General features: G+C 41.0%; 1 protein-coding gene and 1 non-coding gene across 10 annotated transcripts in view; both read right to left on the bottom strand.

Moving 5' to 3' along the window:
- Positions 1 to 19,088, bottom strand: part of VEPH1 (ventricular zone expressed PH domain containing 1) — a 222,043-nt gene that overhangs the window by 96,452 nt on the left and 106,503 nt on the right. For 7 of the 9 annotated variants that reach the window (XM_061194530.1, XM_061194535.1, XM_061194533.1 and 4 more), the window contains exon 7: positions 15,412 to 15,632. In XM_061194530.1, the coding sequence (XP_061050513.1) occupies positions 15,412 to 15,632 (221 nt within the window). Of the gene's footprint in view, positions 1 to 10,896; positions 10,931 to 12,521; positions 12,737 to 15,411; positions 15,633 to 19,088 lie in introns of those variants that run through there. The other 2 variants (XM_061194538.1, XM_061194537.1) reach the window with 2 other exon arrangements.
- LOC133094218 (U6 spliceosomal RNA) lies at positions 10,686 to 10,792 on the bottom strand. Its single transcript, XR_009701431.1, has one exon. It is a non-coding gene; the product is annotated as a U6 spliceosomal RNA (small nuclear RNA).

Below are 19,088 nucleotides of genomic sequence, written 5' to 3'. Positions count from 1 at the left end.
AGGGATTTTCTAGAAAACTTATATATGCTGATCTGTTTGTACTGAAATTATTAGAATAAGAACATTTAAAATGGACTGTGTAAACTCATGGTTTTGTTATTTTAAGGAAATCAGTGGGACTCTTCCATTTTATGAAGCAAGAAAAATCTTTCTGAATTTTATTATGTTGGAGGAAAGAGGTTTTCCATGAATGACATTAATAGTTCCAAATATCTTGTATAGTAGAATTTATAAAACACTCTGTGGGTCATTAAAATTACCTCCTTTAAGGCAGGGGCTATTTGTGAAATAACTTTGTTACCTCTCTAAGGGCTAACACAGTGGCTTAGATAGAGTAAGACCCCACAGACAAGCTGCAGAAATAGCTCACTGATGCTCACTGAGGTGCTGAATGTTTAGAGAAAAGTAGTATGCATTTATATTCCCTTACCTGCCTTCTAATATCGAGCCAGACTGGAGTTACTTTAATTTCAATTTAATGATCACTATCAATCGTATAATTTGGGGTTAGGATTAATTCTTTCCTTATAAACACAAAGGTTAATAATCTCTAGAAATCCATTCACCAAGATGGTTTAATAATTCTGTTGGTTGTCTGTGTGTATTTACTTGGTTTTCGTATTTTTCCTAGAGGTTGAGGGAAGGTGCCTCAAATTCACAGAAAAATCCTGGCTTTTTCAAACATATGGCTATTTTTCCATAAGGGCCAAAGTAAACCTGTCATATTTCTTAAGTTAGGGTGAGAAAATAAAATTTTGGTTTTCTGCTTTTTTAGGGAAAACCAACATAGAGGGGCTGTTGATGATTTTTTTTCAGTTACTTTCCACCCATTCTGGGGCCATGTCTGTGGTGGGCATTGTTGAAGGGCTGGATCCTGCAGCTTTTCTGACTGGCCCAGAGAGGGGTCCTGGCCTTGAGGGAGGGTTCCTAGTTTTGGGTCCTCAGGGGTTGGAGTCCTCCTGTTAGTCCAGCCCAGGGAGAGATGCTGAAGGTGAAAACTGGGAAGGAGAGTAGATCATCCATTAAGTAATAGGACATTGTTTATTGTGTAATAAGCTATTGTTGAGAAAATTTATTTGCATTTTTAATATAACTTTTATAGGCTTCCTATGGTTTTGCATACATAATGAAAAACTTATTTTCCATCCCATGCTTGAGTGAAATATACATGAGTAGATTTCAAGAACCAGCGCATGGGAATAAATGCTCATCTTGAACATCTTTCCCTTTCTGACACACATAAGATACTGGCTGCCCACAAACACATGGGAGGTTTTTACATCTTCCAGCCAGAAGATTCTAAAAGCTGAATTTTTACTCCTATTACAAATAAAATCAAGATAGTGCTGTCATTGGATGGTATTTTAAAAACCATCATGATTACAAAGGTTAATTTTAAAAGATCCTTCTCAAGATGAGAAATTTCGGGGCAGTATTTATTTTCTATCTATGTTAGTCCATGTACAGTCACCAAACTAAAGTATTTCTCTGGTTCCTTGGAACCTAATCACATTTCAAAAATGAAAGATACCTTTATTTTTGAACTTTATTTTAGAAATTTCTATAGCTGGGATTATTAAAACTTAAAAATTTGTGAAGCACAAAGTATACCCCAATATGTATATATCAGATGTTGAGTACTGAACAAATTTTTAAATCTCAAAACATACAAGTTGTCAGAGGTGTAGTTTCTCAAGCATTTACTAGTTTTTCCTTTCTACATAAAGCTCTGGGTTATAACAACAGTTTAAATAATAGCATTTTCTTCCAAAAAACTTCAAATTTCACATGATTATAGTAAATCTCCCTCAATAATTTTATTGGATCAGTTTCTGATTTTTTTAAATAAAATTTTCTTACTTATGGAGATCTTTTATTTCTTGTCCTCTTCATATCAATTTCCCCATCTATAAAATGGAGATAATAACTATACTTAACTCATAGGGTTGTTGGGAAGCTGAAATGACAGAATCGGTGTGAAGCACTGTTCCTAGCACAAAACAGGAAGTCAGGAGATGTTAAATTTTATTATTATTATTAATTGTTATTATTATTATCACTCCTCTGGAAGCTTTATCTGTCCTTGTCTAGGCATTGTATTAATGTAAAAAGAAAACACCAATGGCCTAGACACAGGCAGATCAATATTCCATATCCTGGAAGGTACTGATGTTCCCTGGAGAATGCTACAGCATCAGACTTTAGGAGAGGACAGTCACTCAGCCCCCTTTCCCTGCCCCTGTCTCCAGTCACCAAGTGTTGGCTGTTAAGCACCATGGACTGTGTGAGTCAGAGCTCTCGTACCTGGGAGCATGCCTTCCCTCACCTTCAGATTGCCTTACAGCATCCCTGAGGGGACTCTGGGTATGAAAGAAGTTATGGGTTAACCCTAGACATCCGCTGACCCAAGAGGGTTAGGTCAGGTGCCTCTGGGGCAGGTTGCCAGGTATCCAGCCAAATGTGAATTTCAGATAAACAACAAATTTTTTTTTAGTATAGGTATGTTTCTAATGGGACATAGTAAAAAATGTATTGTACTATACTAAAATGATTATACTTACACTAAAAAATTATTTGTTCTTTACCTGAAATTTAACTGGATGTCCTGTATTTCTATCAGTTTCATCTGGCCACCCTATTCCTGGGTAAATCCCTGAGGCTCAGTGGGCAGGGAACTATAATGCTCATCCTTGTTCCCCTGTGCCTGGCACAGTGCTTGACACTCACAGGTACCTGAAGTGTTTGCAGAATAAATGAACTGAGACCACCTACATCTCTGAAGCCAGCCTGCTCCCTGCACCCACAAAAAACCCTCTGGAGGTCTACCAGATGTCTATGAAGCACTGGCTGCTTCTCCTGGTCCATGGGGAGTAGGGGATGGGGCAGTGTCATTTGGTAAATATCAACTGTGGAGAGAAGCAAGGAGCAAGAGTAGGAGTGAAAAGAGGGATTTGAAAAGGGCTAAATAAGTAAAGAAGCAACAATAAAATGTCTGGGCCAGAAAAGTAATCTCTAGATATGAGGCTGATGAGTGTTGCTGATGAGTAGGTTTCTCACCACAAAGAATTTCTCTCTTATACACGATCTTCCTTGTTTTTATGATTTGGAGATTTTATAACACAGGAGTCAGGGGATGGGGTGGTAATGAAGGGTCTCCAAGGTAGCCAAAGCCACAAGATGGACCAGAGAGAATTTTCTGTTACTGGCCATCAATCCACCTGGATTTGTCACAGAGTTTTGCTGGCAGAGAATTAGGATAAGTTTTTGTTCCAATAGGTTGAAAGGTCAGAAAATGGTAGGTGGAAGTTTGAATTTATAAAAAACACTCACTGCTCCTTGACTTCTCTTGGTTTTTAAATTTAGTATAAATAGATAGGAGAGAATTGTTCAAAAACAAAAATCTTTTAGAGAGAGAAACTCTGCATTCCTTTTAGAGCAAAGAAATGCATCACAAATGTGAAAGTATGGGTGGAGAGTGGAGGTCCCAGTCCTGTTTACATTTATTTGTAAAAAAATAATTATTTATTTATAATTATTAATAATATAATTATTATTATATATTATAATATAATATATTATAATATATAATATATAATATATAATATAATATAATATAATTATATAATATAATTATAATTATATTATAATATAATATAATTATTAATTATAATTATAATATATAATATATTATATTATATAATATATTATAATATAATTATATAATTATATATTATATATTATATAATTATATATTATATAATATATTATATAATATATAATATATTATATTATATAATTATAATTATATAATTATATATTATATAATATATTGTATATTGTAATATATTATATATTATAATATATAATATAATTATATTATATATAATATAATTATATTATATTATTTATATTATATTATTATTATATCATATTATATTATTATATATATTATATTATATATAGCCAGGGAGTTTGGCTCATGCAAAGGGGTTATTTTTTTTTCCATTTGTTACTTTTAACTCCAGAGGTAATTTTACAGAAATCTTTGTCAGAGTTCTATAATCCCCTAAATATTAACTTGGCTTTAACTCAACATGCCACATTACAAGAGGCTCAGATGATTTCCAGTCTGAACAGTTTTTGGTGTCTATTGCCAAGGTAAAGTTTGTAAAAGCATATCTAGGGATACCCAGGAGGGGCAGGGGAAGGCCTAATTATCTCCCTCTTGTGTGAGTGGGACTCCCCCTTAGAAACGAATTGGTCCTTGGGCAGCTCACTGCTCTCACTAAGCTGGGAGATGAGACTATAAAGCTGGCAGAGGTGGAGAGATTGGCAACCTCTCCTCCTGGCTCCTTAAATCAAAGAAAAATAATATTAGTTAACTTTTGATGAGCTTGGCTTATGATCCCATGCCCAGGATATGTATCCTGCAGAGTTGAGCTTGTTAGAGGAGAAGTAGGAGAATATGATGGACCGAATCCACATAGGAGTCCTAAATTCTTAGGATGTTATGTTCCCTACTCTTCAGCAGTTTCTTGGGTCATCAATCATCATAAGAATGACAGAGATGATCCCCCAGCTCCACAGCACTGTCATCTGTTCTGGAACTGAAATGAGTAATGCCTCTGGAAAAGCTAAACTTGAATACTAAGGGAAAGGACAATGTTGAATCCAAATTCTTAGTACTCTCTTCTGCCCCTGACTGCCTCAGTGCGCAAGAGCAGAGACCAGCAGGTGCTCAGTTACATGGGCACCAGAACATAGAACTTGCTGAAATGAAATGACTCCATGGTTTATTTCATTCACAACAAGATTCTTTTTAGGGGCTTCAAAAGGAGAGCGTGGCGGGGAAATAGACTGAACATGGCCTTCCAGGGAAAAGATCTAGGTTTATGACTCCAATCTCCTGTTTGTTAGTGACAGGCAAATCTCTTTATGACTTTTCTGTTATCTAAAAATGGGATCAATGATACTGTATCACCAGATTGCTGAAAACATTATAGAAGATAATGGATTTGACAGTGTAGCCCAATACAGAATGGGCATGAAAATGTCAAATGGTAAAACCCTAGGTAGCTACTGCCCAATGTGGACATTTGATACTGAAAGAAGCCAGCTTGTACAGGTGATACCAAACCTGGAAGATAACCTTCTTCTTTTTCTAAGCCAGGAAGGACCATACAGTCCCTCCTACCTCTGCAGCATCCTAAAGACTGTGGACTATAGGAGAGCGACCCTTCCTACTGTGTGAGCATACAAGGACTGGGATGTAGAAATGGTCGATTTTTAAAAAAATCTCTGTACTTCAAGGATGAATTCTGAGCAATTGCAGGCATGGAGAGAGAACGTTCTGCTAATAGAACAAAAGTTTAAAAGTCCTGATACGAGGAAGTGATCACTCTAATACAGATGCTCAGTCATTTGTTCACTTTTCATTTAACCAACACGAGAAGGAATGGGACACAGAAAAAGATCAGCAAAAAGTGCAAGGCCCCTGCCCTTGCTGCTCAAAGTGAGGTTGCTGGGCCAGCAGAATCAGCGTCACCTTAGAGGTTGTTGGAGATGCAGAATCTCGGGCTCCATCCCAGACCTGCCGAATCAGAGTGTGCACTTTAACCCAATCCCCAGGTGTTCCAGTTTGAGAAGCACTGGCCCAGGCACTGAAAGAAGAGAATCTGAAGCAGACCAGGGCAGAGGCACTTTCCCTTAATCAAGCAAAGCTGCCGAGGGTTTCACTAATTCTGTAGTGAGGTGAGACTTAATAAACTGTGTGTGGAACTTCTCTGGTGGCAGAGAGGTTAAGCATCCGCCTGCCAATGCAGGGGACATGGGTTCGATCCCTGGTCCGGGAAGATCCCACATGCCACGGAGCAACGAAGCCTGCACTCTAGAGCCCGTGCTCTGCAACAAGAGAAACCACCGCGATGAGAAGCCCACACGCTCCAAAGAAGAGTGGCCCCCGCTCGCCACACTAGAGAAAGCCCGTGCGCAGCAACGAAGACCCAACACAGTTAAGTAAATAAGGAAATAAGTAACTGTGTGTTATTTGGAGTTGAAGTGTGGTAAACTGTATGCAGTTCCCTCACATTCCATAGCTTTATCCTCCTCAAGCCTTCCAGGGTCTTTATCGGTTCTGAGGTAAAGGTACCTTTTCACTTTTTGCCCCTGACAGATACTGGTTCAGATGGACCTGGAATTCTTAGTCAAGGTTCCCGAGCCTAGAATGGGCAGACCCGGTGAGCGGCAGCCTTACCAGAAGGCTGACAGATCCTAATAAGTTGTCATCTGGATGTGGCACAAGTTACAAAAGCACTTTGAAAATTATAAAAGAGTACAAAAATGTAACATAGTAATGTCATCAGAACACTCTGAATCAGGGGAGAGAATTGTAGAGACAACACGCTCCGCCTTTTCTAGGCTAACTTTTTTTGTGGGAACATGAGCAGGTAATGGGGGCTGGCCATGAGGATTAAGGGGAGGGTATCTGCCATGAAATGCAACCACTGGGCCTGAAGAGGGAAAAAGGTAAGACGTTGTCACTCACCATCGTTTAATACTGGAAGAGCAGGGCAATGGTTAAGTTATCCTTTTTGGTACATCTCCTCATCCGGTCTGCCCATTCTACTAGTGAAGCAGGCCCTTTGCCATCTCCATTTCACAGATGGAGTGGCTGAGACACAGAGATGTCGACTAATTTACTGAAGATCAACTAGTAAACCCAGCATTAAACACAAGTATCCACCTCCAGGGCTCACCCGCTTCATACCCTCTTCCCCCTGCCTCTCAGTAGGTGTTTCCTTCAGTTTGCCTCTGACTCTACCACAGGAACAAGCAATACATATTTTGGGACTGGTGATAGCACAGTAACCAACAAGAATTATTATATGCTAATATCGCCGAGTAACATCCTGTGGGAACACACCAGAACAGAGTTGACATATGATCGCCGAGCATCCCTTCACAGAGGTCTGAAAAATAAATTCTGGTGTCCCCTTTAACAAAAACTGAAAGGTGTTCAAAACTCAGGAAACAGCATACAAATAGCAACTTCAGAGTTCAATTATGATGGATACCAAAAAGGAACAGGGAGCTTTTGGGGAATGAAAATAGCAAACAGCTGGGTCATCAGGGTCAAGTAGAACTGTTTTACCCTCAGCTGTCACCCCTCCCACAAGGGGCCGTCTAGGGTAAAGTCCCTCTCACCTCTCCTCCCACAGCACATGTTTTCCTTTCCTCCAGGCTAAAGCTTTGCTGTTCCCTGTCTTGTTTGAAAGGGGAAGCCAAACCACAGAAGCTTGATGAAAAGCTATTTTCTCTTTTGTGCGTCCTGTGTTTTGAACACAGCTGTGTTACAGGAAAGGGGCCTGGTTCCCCTGGCAGAAGTGTACTTGTGCTGCTCACCCTCCTGGCAGGGCTGTCCACACCGGCAGAGCCAGCCCCTCTGGGGCCTCACGCTCCCTGGCGCTGCTTCATCGGCTCCAAAGCTGATAATGCTGTCTCCCACCTACCTCTCTTGCTGATAAACGAATTCCTGAAATACCTTTACAGACCTTCGCATCACCATAAATGCTGCTTTAAGGAAGGACAAATGGTGGAAGTAAATGAACAGCAGATGGAACGTAAATGGTACCACATGACAGACTTAACTTCTTCAGTAAGAAGAAGGGCAAAAAACCGAAGCCCTTCCTTCCCTACACATGGAGGAGTAACAAGAACCACAGCTACTGCCACAAATGGTTGTTCCGATTTTCTTTTTATACAAGTGACCACCCTAGACCTCCCTAGATTGAAAACATATACATGTTTTTTATGAAAACTCTGGTTACCTTGGTGGGGTGAAATTGCATTCAGCTTTTCCTAAGCAGGGGGCAACACTGACCAGAACATCACATGTTTTTAATTATGGTCCTGAACCTCCTTATGTACATTTTTCGAGCCAACAGTTGCTCTCAAAGAATCAATTTCTCTTTGTATAAACATGTCTTGTCTAAAAAAGTGGGAGCTCTTGTAAGCACTTTTAAGACTCCATTTTCCTTCCATAGTGCATAGGCTCTGAATATTAGCTCTCTCAAGTTTGGGGGAGACTGGAGGGTAAACAGAAAGATACCTAGCACTTCAGCGCAGGACTTCAGGTGTGGAGGAGTGGAGAGGCAATGTGAGCTGTAGCAGGGCAAAAGAGAGAAGGTCACCATGGGCATGGGTGGGTGGGGAAGACCTCCTGGGGAAGGGATACCAAACTGGAGTACTGGATAAGAGCAGCCTTCAGTGGGAAGAGAGGCACAAAGAAGGCATTCTATTGATAGAAGGTAATAATAAAGGTTAGTGTTGTATCACTTTGGGGAGGAACAGGCAAGTCACCCCTGACATTCCTTTAAAATTCCTTTATTAATGAAGTACTGTGAACACTGTAAATCTTGTCCACACTACAATTTGAGATACACTGGACTACACTAAAGGAAGAAATGAAAGAAAACTCTCTGAGCTGATGTCTGGGCATTTACACTATTGCCCCTCCAAGAACTACCATGAACCTAGAGGTGAGTAGGGGTTGGGTAAAGAATTTTACTTTGTTCTTGCCCATCCACAAAGTTTTCTCCACTATGCTTTAGTATGAAGCCTCTGTAATCCTAATATATATTAAAAGACGTTGTTGTTGTGACGATGTAACAACAATATAACATAGTAAAAGCTCCCAGCGCTGAACCCATCACACGGTAGGAGCTGGTTAAAAGCTTGATCAGACTCAGAAACACGGCCTTCTCTGAAAAGCTGGAGAGAAGAACCTGGCTCCCTGCTCTCTGCAGTTTCGGCTGTGGACTCGGTAAAGAGCCATCACTCCTAAACTCTCGGGCTGTGCCTTCAGGGATTGTGTATCACACCAGGGTTGGGTTCTGATGTGATTCCCAGATGTCAAGATGGGAACTCTGGAATGACAGGTTGCAAAGGGTCTCACAGTTGGAAAAGGGTCTCTGCAGTCCATGTTGCTTTGTTACACATTCCAGACACACAATGACTCAAATCCCCTGTTCCACCCTGCCATCCACTTCTTTGATGTTCAATGCATGAAATTTAGAATAAACCAAACCTCTGGGGTGACTCCACGGAGGGGAGATGTCCTGGAGTCCTTTCCTTGTGAACATAATCTCCTTATTCTATCTTCCTTTCATTCTCTCCCACATACTGTTGTTTCATTTCCTTCCCTCCACTGTGCCATCGCTTTCCATTTCCAGGTTTCCCCCGCTATCTGAGCATTCCTATGAAACCTTTCCTAAGCTGAAATGGGTATAAGGCGAAGAAGCAATTACCTTTTTTTTTGTAAAAGTGAAAATCCTCTTTGGATTTCTTTCTGTTAGCAAAAATAGATACAATTGGCCCTCCATATCCCCCCTTCCGCATCCTCAGATTCAACCAACCACAGAATGAATTCTGAACTTTGATCTGCAATTGGTTGAAACTGAGGATGTGGAACTAGCCTATACAGGGGCCAACTGCGCTACACCATTTAATACGAGGGACTCGAGGATCGATGGATGGATGGCTTTTGGTATCCGAGGGGTCCTGGAATCAAGACGACTGTACTAATGTAGGTCTTTCCTCAAAGCAAAGGGGCGTAAAGTGAACTTTTGAAAAGTGAGGGATACCTGTATCCCGAAATCAGATTTAAACCTACCGAATAGGTTTTGACTATATTTTACCTTCCATTGCCTACCCCTCACCTCCCACCTGATTCTTAAAAACAAAGAATTAACACAGTCTCACCACTACTATCACCATCACCACCAAAACAACCAAAGAACATACACCCATTTAATCAAGCCAGAGGTTAATGCTTTGTGTTAAAACTTTTCTTAAAGCTACCTTTCTCCCCCATGACTTTGATGGCTTTGGCTAGGGTGTGAAAGCTGGATCTGAGGGAACTGTGATCCCCCCAGGCCTGGGACTTCGGGCTGGGTCAGGTGCCCTTTCTCCTTTCCCTCTGCTTTCCCCTTGTGCCTTCTTCCTGGCCCCTCTTTCTCCTTACCTTTTCTCATTTCTCCTATTTACCTCCCCACCCCTGCTTTCTTTTCACAATTTCCATCCCTCAAACCTTCCATCCCTAGTTGGGGCCAAGCCTAACCTCTTCCTAAGGCCACCTGTGACAAACTGTCCGCAATTCTGATGGTGCCTGATTAGAGCAGCCTCCCTGGCACCACATGCATTGGCAAAGGCGTCTTCTAGTCCAAGGATCACTGACTGCTCAGCCAGCACACGGCTGCCAGGAGCCACCCTCTCCTTCCCCAGCTTCCCATGGGTCCTGGCAAGCAAATGGTTCAATGGTTAGTGGCCACCCAGCAGGCTACTTAGGGCTCATACAGTTTTGAAAGGTATAGACCTTTTCTCCTATCTTGACACCCTCTCTTTTTTATTTTTTAAAATTTTTGAATTAATTTTTATTGCAGTACAGTTGATTTACAATGTTGTGTTAGTTTCTGATGTACAGCAAAGTGAATCAGTTATACACATACATATATCCACTCTTTTTTAGATTCTTTTCCCATATAGGTCATTACAGAGTATTGAGTAGAGTTCCCTGTGCTCTACAGTAGGTTCTTATCAGTTATCTATTTTATATATAGTGGTGCGTATATGTCAATCCCAATCTCCCAGTTTTTCCCTCCCACCCCTTCCCCCTTGGTAACCATAAGAAAAATAGGGAACGCTTCACGAATTTGCATGTCATCCTTGAGTAGGGCCCATACTAACCTTCTCTGTATCGTTCCAATTTTAGCATATGTGCTGCCAAAGCAAGCACCACCCTCTCTTTTTTAATCCACAATTGCTGTTATCTTTCTTTTGCTTCTCCAGAATTAATTTCAAAATCTAAATGTTTTGCATGGCTGTCCTGTTAGTCAGCCTCCGGTGGTTTATTATTTAGATAAAAACATTCATCCTGAAACACAGGAACAAGAAAAGTGCAAGTGTGCTTACCTGGTGCATCAAATAAAAAATCACCCGATTAATTCAGTCATTTGGCGCAAAGGAGGCTCCCGTCTCCTCCAGTTTTTCATTCTCTCTAGGATGCTAATTGTTTTTCTTTTGATAGTCTTGTAATTTTGGCCTGAAGTCTAAAATCTGGCCTGCTGGGCTATGTGTCAGATTTGTAAATTAGATGACATCTGTTTTGAATTTAATCCATCTTTAATTTTCTTTTGAGCTCTCTTCCCTTATTCATTTCCCCTTCAATTGTAAGGATCAGACTTTGCTGGATGCTTTAGACAAAAGTGTGGACCTTTCTGCTTTGTGGGGCACAGATTACAATTACTGAAGCTAAATGGTCACAATGAAGGCTATTCAGAGAAAAGATGTGGGGAGAGAAGCCTTAGCAACCATCCCAGAGAGGATGAGCAGCTAATACAAAAGCCTGGCTGTCCACACCAGCCTTTCTGAGATTCCCACCAAATACAGTTGATTAGAAGGAGACTGACAGAGAGAGTTGAAACGGGGGAAGTATTGTGAATTGAGAGAGGCTGAGGTGGTGGCGATGGTGGTGGTGGTGGTGTATGTGACCTTTTACCTCTTCATATTTAATTTTTTCTTTTTTTTTCCCCCTCAGAAAAATAATAAAGGGAGGAGAAATGCATTTTCCTAATGCAGACTCATATTTTGACAGTGAGACCTCATTTTTTTCTCCTGTCTACATATCTCCTACATTCTTCTTTTCATGTGGAAGTTGTTTATTGCTAATTGGATTGAGCCTGCTTATTACGAATCATTTTTCCTGTCAGAATGCCTAATGTAACACCATTGTATAACATGTTTTTCCTTTATACAAACCCTTTTTCACACATATAATCTCATGGAGAGTCAATCGGCATCTTGAAACTTTGCCTGTGTAGAGGCAAGAAAGAACGGATAGGCTGCTGGCCAGAATACGTGCCCGAGCTTTCGCATCTGACGCACACACCAGTCACCGCTGGAAGAAGAAATGAGCAGGCTAGCTGTGCACAGAATGTAAAGTGGCTCCCCCGAACACCAGCTATAGAAGCTCTAAACTGAATTTCCCCACATCATGAAAACTGGCCAACAGTGAGTTTGTGCTTGCACATAGATGACAAATCTTCCCTTCATGATGCTGGCTTTGGGTTTTTTGGATGCTGCCATGTGTAGGCTGTTGCTAGGCAGGTCATGGGGTCTGTGTAAATGCTGTTTTTAAATGGAATACGTAGATAGCAGTGGTTCTCAACTGGGGGTGATTTTATCTCTAAGGGGACATTTAGCAGTGTCTGGAGACATTTTTGGTTGTCACAGCTGAGGGGGAGGGTTGTTACTAGCATCTGGTGGGCAGAGGCTGGAGAAGCTCGTAAGTATTGTAAAACGCACAGAACAGCTCCACAACCAAGAATTATCTAGCCCAAATGTCAATAGCACCCAAATCAGAAACCCTCGTATTATAGGCAACTACTATACTAGACACTGAACCAGGCAGCAACAGATTTTTTTTTTTTTTTTAATTTTATTTATTTAGTTGTTTATTTATTTATGGCTGTGTTGGGTCTTCGTTTCTGTGCGAGGGCTTTCTCTAGTTGTGGCAGGCGGGGGCCACTCTTCATCGCGGTGCGCGGGCCTCTCACTATCACGGCCTCTCTTGTTGCGGAGCACAGGCTCCAGACGCGCAGGCTCAGTAATTGTGGCTCACGGGCCCAGTCGCTCCGCGGCATGTGGGATCTTCCCAGACCGGGGCTCGAACCTGTGTCCCCTGCATTGGCAGGCAGATTCTCAACCACTGTGCCACCAGGGAAGCCCACAGATTTTTATATGCTCAATCAAAACTATGGTGTTGAGAGAAAAGGGCACTTGCTATCTGGCTTCCTCAGATGAATAGCTATTGTTGACTTTGATGACCATCTTGGCCATAAAATATTCTCTGTGTGGAGTGGGCCAAGAGGTCCTCCAGATGGGCTCCCCTCCTGCTACGTCTTTTCTTGGTGATCAGCATCCTCTTCCATATGTGTGTGGTCACTCAAGCTAGATATCTTTGGGTTTTCATTCACTCTCCTCCCCTTCTCCTCACCCCACCTCTCACCAATAATCGATTCTTCCTAATTCCAAGCTCTCTCACTATAAAGATCTGTCCTGACTTCTTAGGTTCCCCACCTCTGATTTAGCCCAGGCCTTGCTCACCATGGAGGGAGCCTACTGCTAAGCCCCCAGTAATAGCATCCTGGCCCCTCTCTCTCTTGCCAGCCTGCAGCTCCAGCCAAATCCATTCAGGGCTCCACCATGTCAGCCACTTCCTCATCCACCTAGTCCTTTAGAGAAGAAATATTTATTGAGTGCCCACTATCTGCTAATTACTGTGCTAGGAGCAGTGTTCATTCCCTGGATTAAAATCTTTCCAAGCCGCCATGTTGCTTACAGGACAAACTCCTTGCTTCTCTGAGAATCTGCCTTTGACCTAACTTTTCAGTTTACTCTCCCACCCTCCACTGATGTATTCACTCCAGCCACGCTGAACGAATTGCTTTTCGTTAGTCTGGGTCACACACTCTTAAGCTCTTTTATCTTTGCATGTGAGGAGTGTCCTTTCTATTTGGAGTATCCTTTCAACGCTTATCTGGGGAACTTTCATTCATCCTGTGCAACTTAATCTGGTACCTACGCAGATGCCTGGCACATGGAAGCTACTCAATAAATATGGAATGAACTTAAATTTCACCTTCTTTGTGAAACATTCTTCGTTTCCCTGGCTGTATGTCTCTCATGCTCCACAGCCTGCTATACGCACTTCCATTAACCCCGTCACATGCACTGACTGTGAACCCTTTGAGGAATGGTGTTTTATGTCTTATGTTTTGTTTTATATCTCTTGGGACCTCCAGGCTCTGTGCCATGCTGGACATAAAGTGGACCCTTGTGACTAAATGTTCACTATTTTGTAAGGATGGCTTCTCGTGTTTTTGGAATGCTGTTTCAGACTGAAAATGATATGCATCATTTGTTAGCCCCAAAACTCACAAAATCTGATGCTAGTCTCAAATGTGCCCTGCCCCTTCTCCATAACTGAATACCTTCCAGTGCATAGGATCTGAAATTTGAGTCCATCTTTTATCACTTAGTTACTGTGTAACCTTGGGAAGAGATTTAACCAGTCTCTGAGCCTTTGTTTCTTCTTCTATAAAATAGGAATAATGATAATTGCCCTTCTTACCCCTTAGGGTGATCGTGAGAATCAAATGAGATGATGAATTTGAAAGTACTTTGTAACTTCTAAGGTCATAAAACTTTCCAAGTGCCTCCTTATTCAAAATGTAGCAAAACATAATAAAACCCCTCCCTCAATCTTGTATGGTCTTTTTTTTTTTCCACAAACTTCTTGAAAGGACCAGATTTGTTTATTGTATCCACCCTCTCCCTTCAACCCCAGGCATCCTGTTTTATGTCCAGCCATACCACTGGCAGCTCACTCACTACAATCATCAATAATCTTCTAATTGCTAATATCTGTGGACACTTTTCTGTCCTTCCTTCATTTGACCTGACTCCAGTCTGCCTCTGCCTGAGATGTTCTCTGCACTGGGGCCAGAGTGAGCTTCCTGAAACATGGATTCTGATCATATCCTAACATGTAAAAACCCACCATGATTCCTCACAGCCTCCAGGATAAAATTCAAACTCCTTAAGAAGGTCTGTCATGTCCTGCATCATCTGGTCCCTGCCTACCACTTCATCAGTATTACCTAATGTCACTCTCCTTATTACACACACCGTAGCCAGACAAAATGACTTCTGTTTCCAGAAAGTGCTGTGCTCTTTCACATGCTGCCCCAAAGCCAGCCTGGTACAATCTGGTCATCTTTCAAGACTTGGTTCAAAATATCACCTCTTTTGGGAAGCATTCCCTGATCTCAGCTTCCCATTCCTCTCCATTCCATGCTGAAGTAGGTACCCCTATCTCTGTGTTCCCCAAACTCCTTGACAGCATCATAATCAGCATAATCTTCCCACTATTCTCTAATTACCCACTCAATATTTACCTCCTCGCTAGACAATGAGCTCTTTGGGTAAAGGAACATGTTTTATCTCTCAATATGTCTAGCTTTTGGCAGGGTTCCTGGTATAGAGTAAGCAACTGTTAAATGCTTGTTAAAGAAATAAACGAGTTCGATAAACATTATTATTTGCACTACATTCTTATTCTTTTACCGTATTTTTTACACTTTTTTTAGGATTGTTTTGGTTACATTCTGGTTTTCACAGATTTAGAAAAAATTCAGGCAAATGTCATAATTTATTCAGAAGTTACTCTATGTTGAGATAGTGAGTTTGGCTTTCTTTGGGAACTTTTATGCTTACAAAAGAAAGCATAGCCTTTTGCGCTATGCCTCAGTGGGTTCACAACAGATCCTGAGGTACCCAGGAATCCCTGCTCACCTGTCACTTCTGGCCTTGGTGGTTTCCAGTTGTCGCGTAAGGAGCTTGGCAATGGCAGTGAAGCTGTTGCTCATGCGGAAGATGTCTCTGCTCTGAGGGCCCAGGATGGAGGAGAAGGTGTCCGTGATGCTTTTAATCTCCAGCAGGAGAATATGGTGAAACGAGTGCTCCATGCTGGCCAACTGACTCACCAGGAACGGCAAGCAGCTCCTGGCTCTCTCCTGCCAAGAACAATGGAGAACGTGTACAACTGTTGGTGGGGATGGAAACTGCTGCAGCCACTATGGAAAATAGTACGGCAGTTCCTCTGAAAATAGAACTACCCTATGATCCAGTAATCCCACTTCTGGGAATCTATCCAAAGGAAACGAAGTCATTTTCTCAAAGAGATATCTGCACTGCCATGTTCATAGAAGTATTATGTACAACAGCCAAGACATGGAAGCAACCTAAGTGTTCATTGACAGATGAATGGATAAAGACAAGGTGGCATATATGTATGGAATGAAAAGTTATTCAGCCACAAAAAAGAAGGAAATCCTGCCATTTGTGATTACATGGATGAATCTGGAGGGCATTATGCTAAGTGAAACAAGCCAGACAGAGAAAGACAAATACTTTATGGTATCTCTTATGCGTAGAATCTAAAAAAAAAAGTCAAACCCAAGAAACAGAGGCTAGAAAAGTGGTTGCCAAGGACTAGTGGGGGGGGGGGTGGAAATAGGGAAAAGTTGGTAAAGTGTATAAACATTCAGTTATAAGATGAATAGGGTCTGAGGATCTAATGTATAACATAGTGACCATAGTTGATAACACTGTATCATGTAATTGAAATTTGCTAAAACATATGGGAATAATGGATGGGTTAATTAACTTGATAGGGGGAATCCTTTCACAATGTATACGTATATCAAATCATTTGTTGTACACTTTAAATATCTTATAATTTTACTTGTCAATTATACCTTAATAAAGCTGGGGGTGGGGGTGGTGGGGAAGAACGATGAAGAACTAAGGTCTATATTTAAAAAAAAAAGTCAGAGTCCAATGACCTGCAGATGATAATTCTATGGGGAGTTTACTTAGAGAGCTAGCTGAAGCTAACAATGTTTCATTCATAATGCCTCTTAATTGGCTTCTTTGAGGTTTTGATTTTTTTTCCTGATTTCCAAGACAATTTTAAAAAAATAAATAAAATCTTTTTCCTGTTACTCCTTTCTTAAAAATATGTAGTCTCATGAGCCTATCTTGCCAGGTCCAAATCTCTCAACCATCGTTAATGATCTGACCCCCACATTCACCCTTCCCAACTCTGGTTCCTCCTTGGGCCAAGCCTCTATGCCTATGACTCACTAACTCCACGTGGACAGGGGAGGCCTGGTCAATGGCACCCCCCCATCCATCTGCCTGTCAGATGATGCCGTGTACCATAATGGTATATCTCCTCTCCACAGGACATCCTCCCTCATTTGTTCACTTTAAGCATTTGTCAGCATGTTACAGATTTTATGTGCCTGGTCGAATGAGTAGGTTCTATTACTCAGCTTTAATCAAGTTAACGCTCACAATTGACTTAAATACGTTCCTTCAAAAAACTGAAGATGAAGAACAGCATGAATAACTCAGGCGTGAGTGAATAACAAGAAAATGGCTTAGCTGACTTGTCTCCTATACCTATGAGAACTCCTCATCAGTCATATTATGGGTGACATGATTTAATCCAACATGACTGGAAGTTAGCCAAAAAAATTCAAAATTATCAAGAACGTTATTTGAAATGTAGATTTGTGCCCAATATAAATAATGATATACCATTAATAAATAAAAATAATTTAAAATATGCTTATTTTATCTTTAACTGCTCTTTTAAAATCTTATTTTTTAATGTATTTAAAAACTTTCATAATGGTAGTATAACAGACCATATGTATAATTATAAATAAACATATATTGGAGGCTGATGCTCAAAATCCTTTTAAGTGATAGGTGTGCAGGTGTAAACTACTCTTCTAGCTAGGAATTCCCCTGTCCCTTCTGTTCTAGCATTTGGGGCCTTCATTTCTTTCAAGATTAACTTCTCTCTCCTCCATGAAGCCATTCCCAATGCCCTCTTCCGTCTGAATTTTCACTGTATTATCAACTCTTTTTAAAAATCTTTTTAGAACTTGATTGCATTTGATCATTTGTTTACTCGTGCTTTTATTGCATGCCTGTAATATGTCTGTGCTAGACACTAGATGACAAAGGTGAATGAGAAGTGGTCTCTGCCTTTAAGGGACCCGCAATCCCCCCTTCCATGTATAATTCCCTAACGGTTACATGTACCACTCAAGTCTCCTAAAGGGGCCACTTCTCATACATCAATCATCAGCCCGGCACAGAACTGAGCCTGTAGTGTCTGCACTCGGTGTGTATGTCTTGATTCACTGATTTAAGCAAACCTTATATGCCAAGGCATGACTTTACAAATAAAGGTATGTAGTTGCAAAAGAATTCTGTACTTTAAAAGAAATATTTATTACAGAACAGATTGCAGTAGTGAACTTCCCTAGTCTTTAATACTTAACTTGTTTTTCAAAGAGTCCATGTACAATTGCACTGGAACACATCTCTTGGGGAAGGGGGTACATCTGCCATCAATCCCTTAATAACTATTTGTTAAGAACCCCTAGGGCACAGTGCTCTGTCTGGATATGTGGGACTAAGGCTAGGACTTCCGTGAGCTGGACAGCTAATTGAAGAGATATTTACTCATTGAAGGATAACAATATTAGAGGAATGAAAAATAAACACCATTGGAACAAGTTCCTTGATAGCCCATTTTATACTTTGGCTCATATAATTGTCAGGTTGCAGAAGGACACCTAAGTACTCTTGAGTCTAATATTTTTTTCAACATAGATGCTTTCATTCATGCAAGGGCTCTGTATGTGAATTCACGGTGTGCAATGCATCACAGGGACGTTTTCCCTTCCTCATTTCAAGGCAAAAGCTGGATGTGCGGGTCCCTACCCTGCGCCAGACACTGTTTTAGAAGCTAGGAACACAGCACTGAAGAAAAAAGATAATCTCTGCCATGATAATGAGGCAGACAGACAATAAACAAAATACATGTGTAAAATACAGAGTGTGTTGGATGGAGAAATGTACCTCAAAGGAAGATGAGGCAGAACAGGGAGACCCACGGAGGGGGGTTAATGTTAAATAGTGTAGTCAGGTCAGATTTCACAGAGAATATTACATGTGAATTCAGCAAGATTTTAGGATCTAAACCCAATAGTCTCAGTAACCACAGAAAACAGTTACAGTAAAAAGTGTCCTGATTGACAAAGGGAGGTCGGAAGAGATAAGAAATGGGACACGGGAGATGTGGCACTTTACTATGGAGAATGCGATTTCAAATTTCAAGTAACTTCCTCAGGTTCAGCTTCAGGTTCTTCTTTAGCAGTTATTTTAGTCAGTCCACAAACATTTCATTTGCTTACCTAAGAAGTGTCCCTACGGTTTCATTAAGAGCCCTTTTTTGAAAGCACATGTCTTCCTAAAGGTGAGGATGGCTGTGTGGGTATTTGCTGAAACCAACACAACTCTGGATGATTTTCTGGCAGCCAAATTGAGCTGAAGGGAAAATTAATCACAGCGTGGGAACAAGAAAAGTTATAACTGCTCTGGAACTA

The sequence above is a fragment of the Eubalaena glacialis genome, chromosome 6, assembly GCF_028564815.1.
Source record: "Eubalaena glacialis isolate mEubGla1 chromosome 6, mEubGla1.1.hap2.+ XY, whole genome shotgun sequence".
NCBI lineage: Eukaryota > Metazoa > Chordata > Mammalia > Artiodactyla > Balaenidae > Eubalaena > Eubalaena glacialis.
The sequence above is the reverse complement of the archived record's forward strand: the minus strand, read 5'-3'. Positions and strand labels throughout refer to the sequence as shown.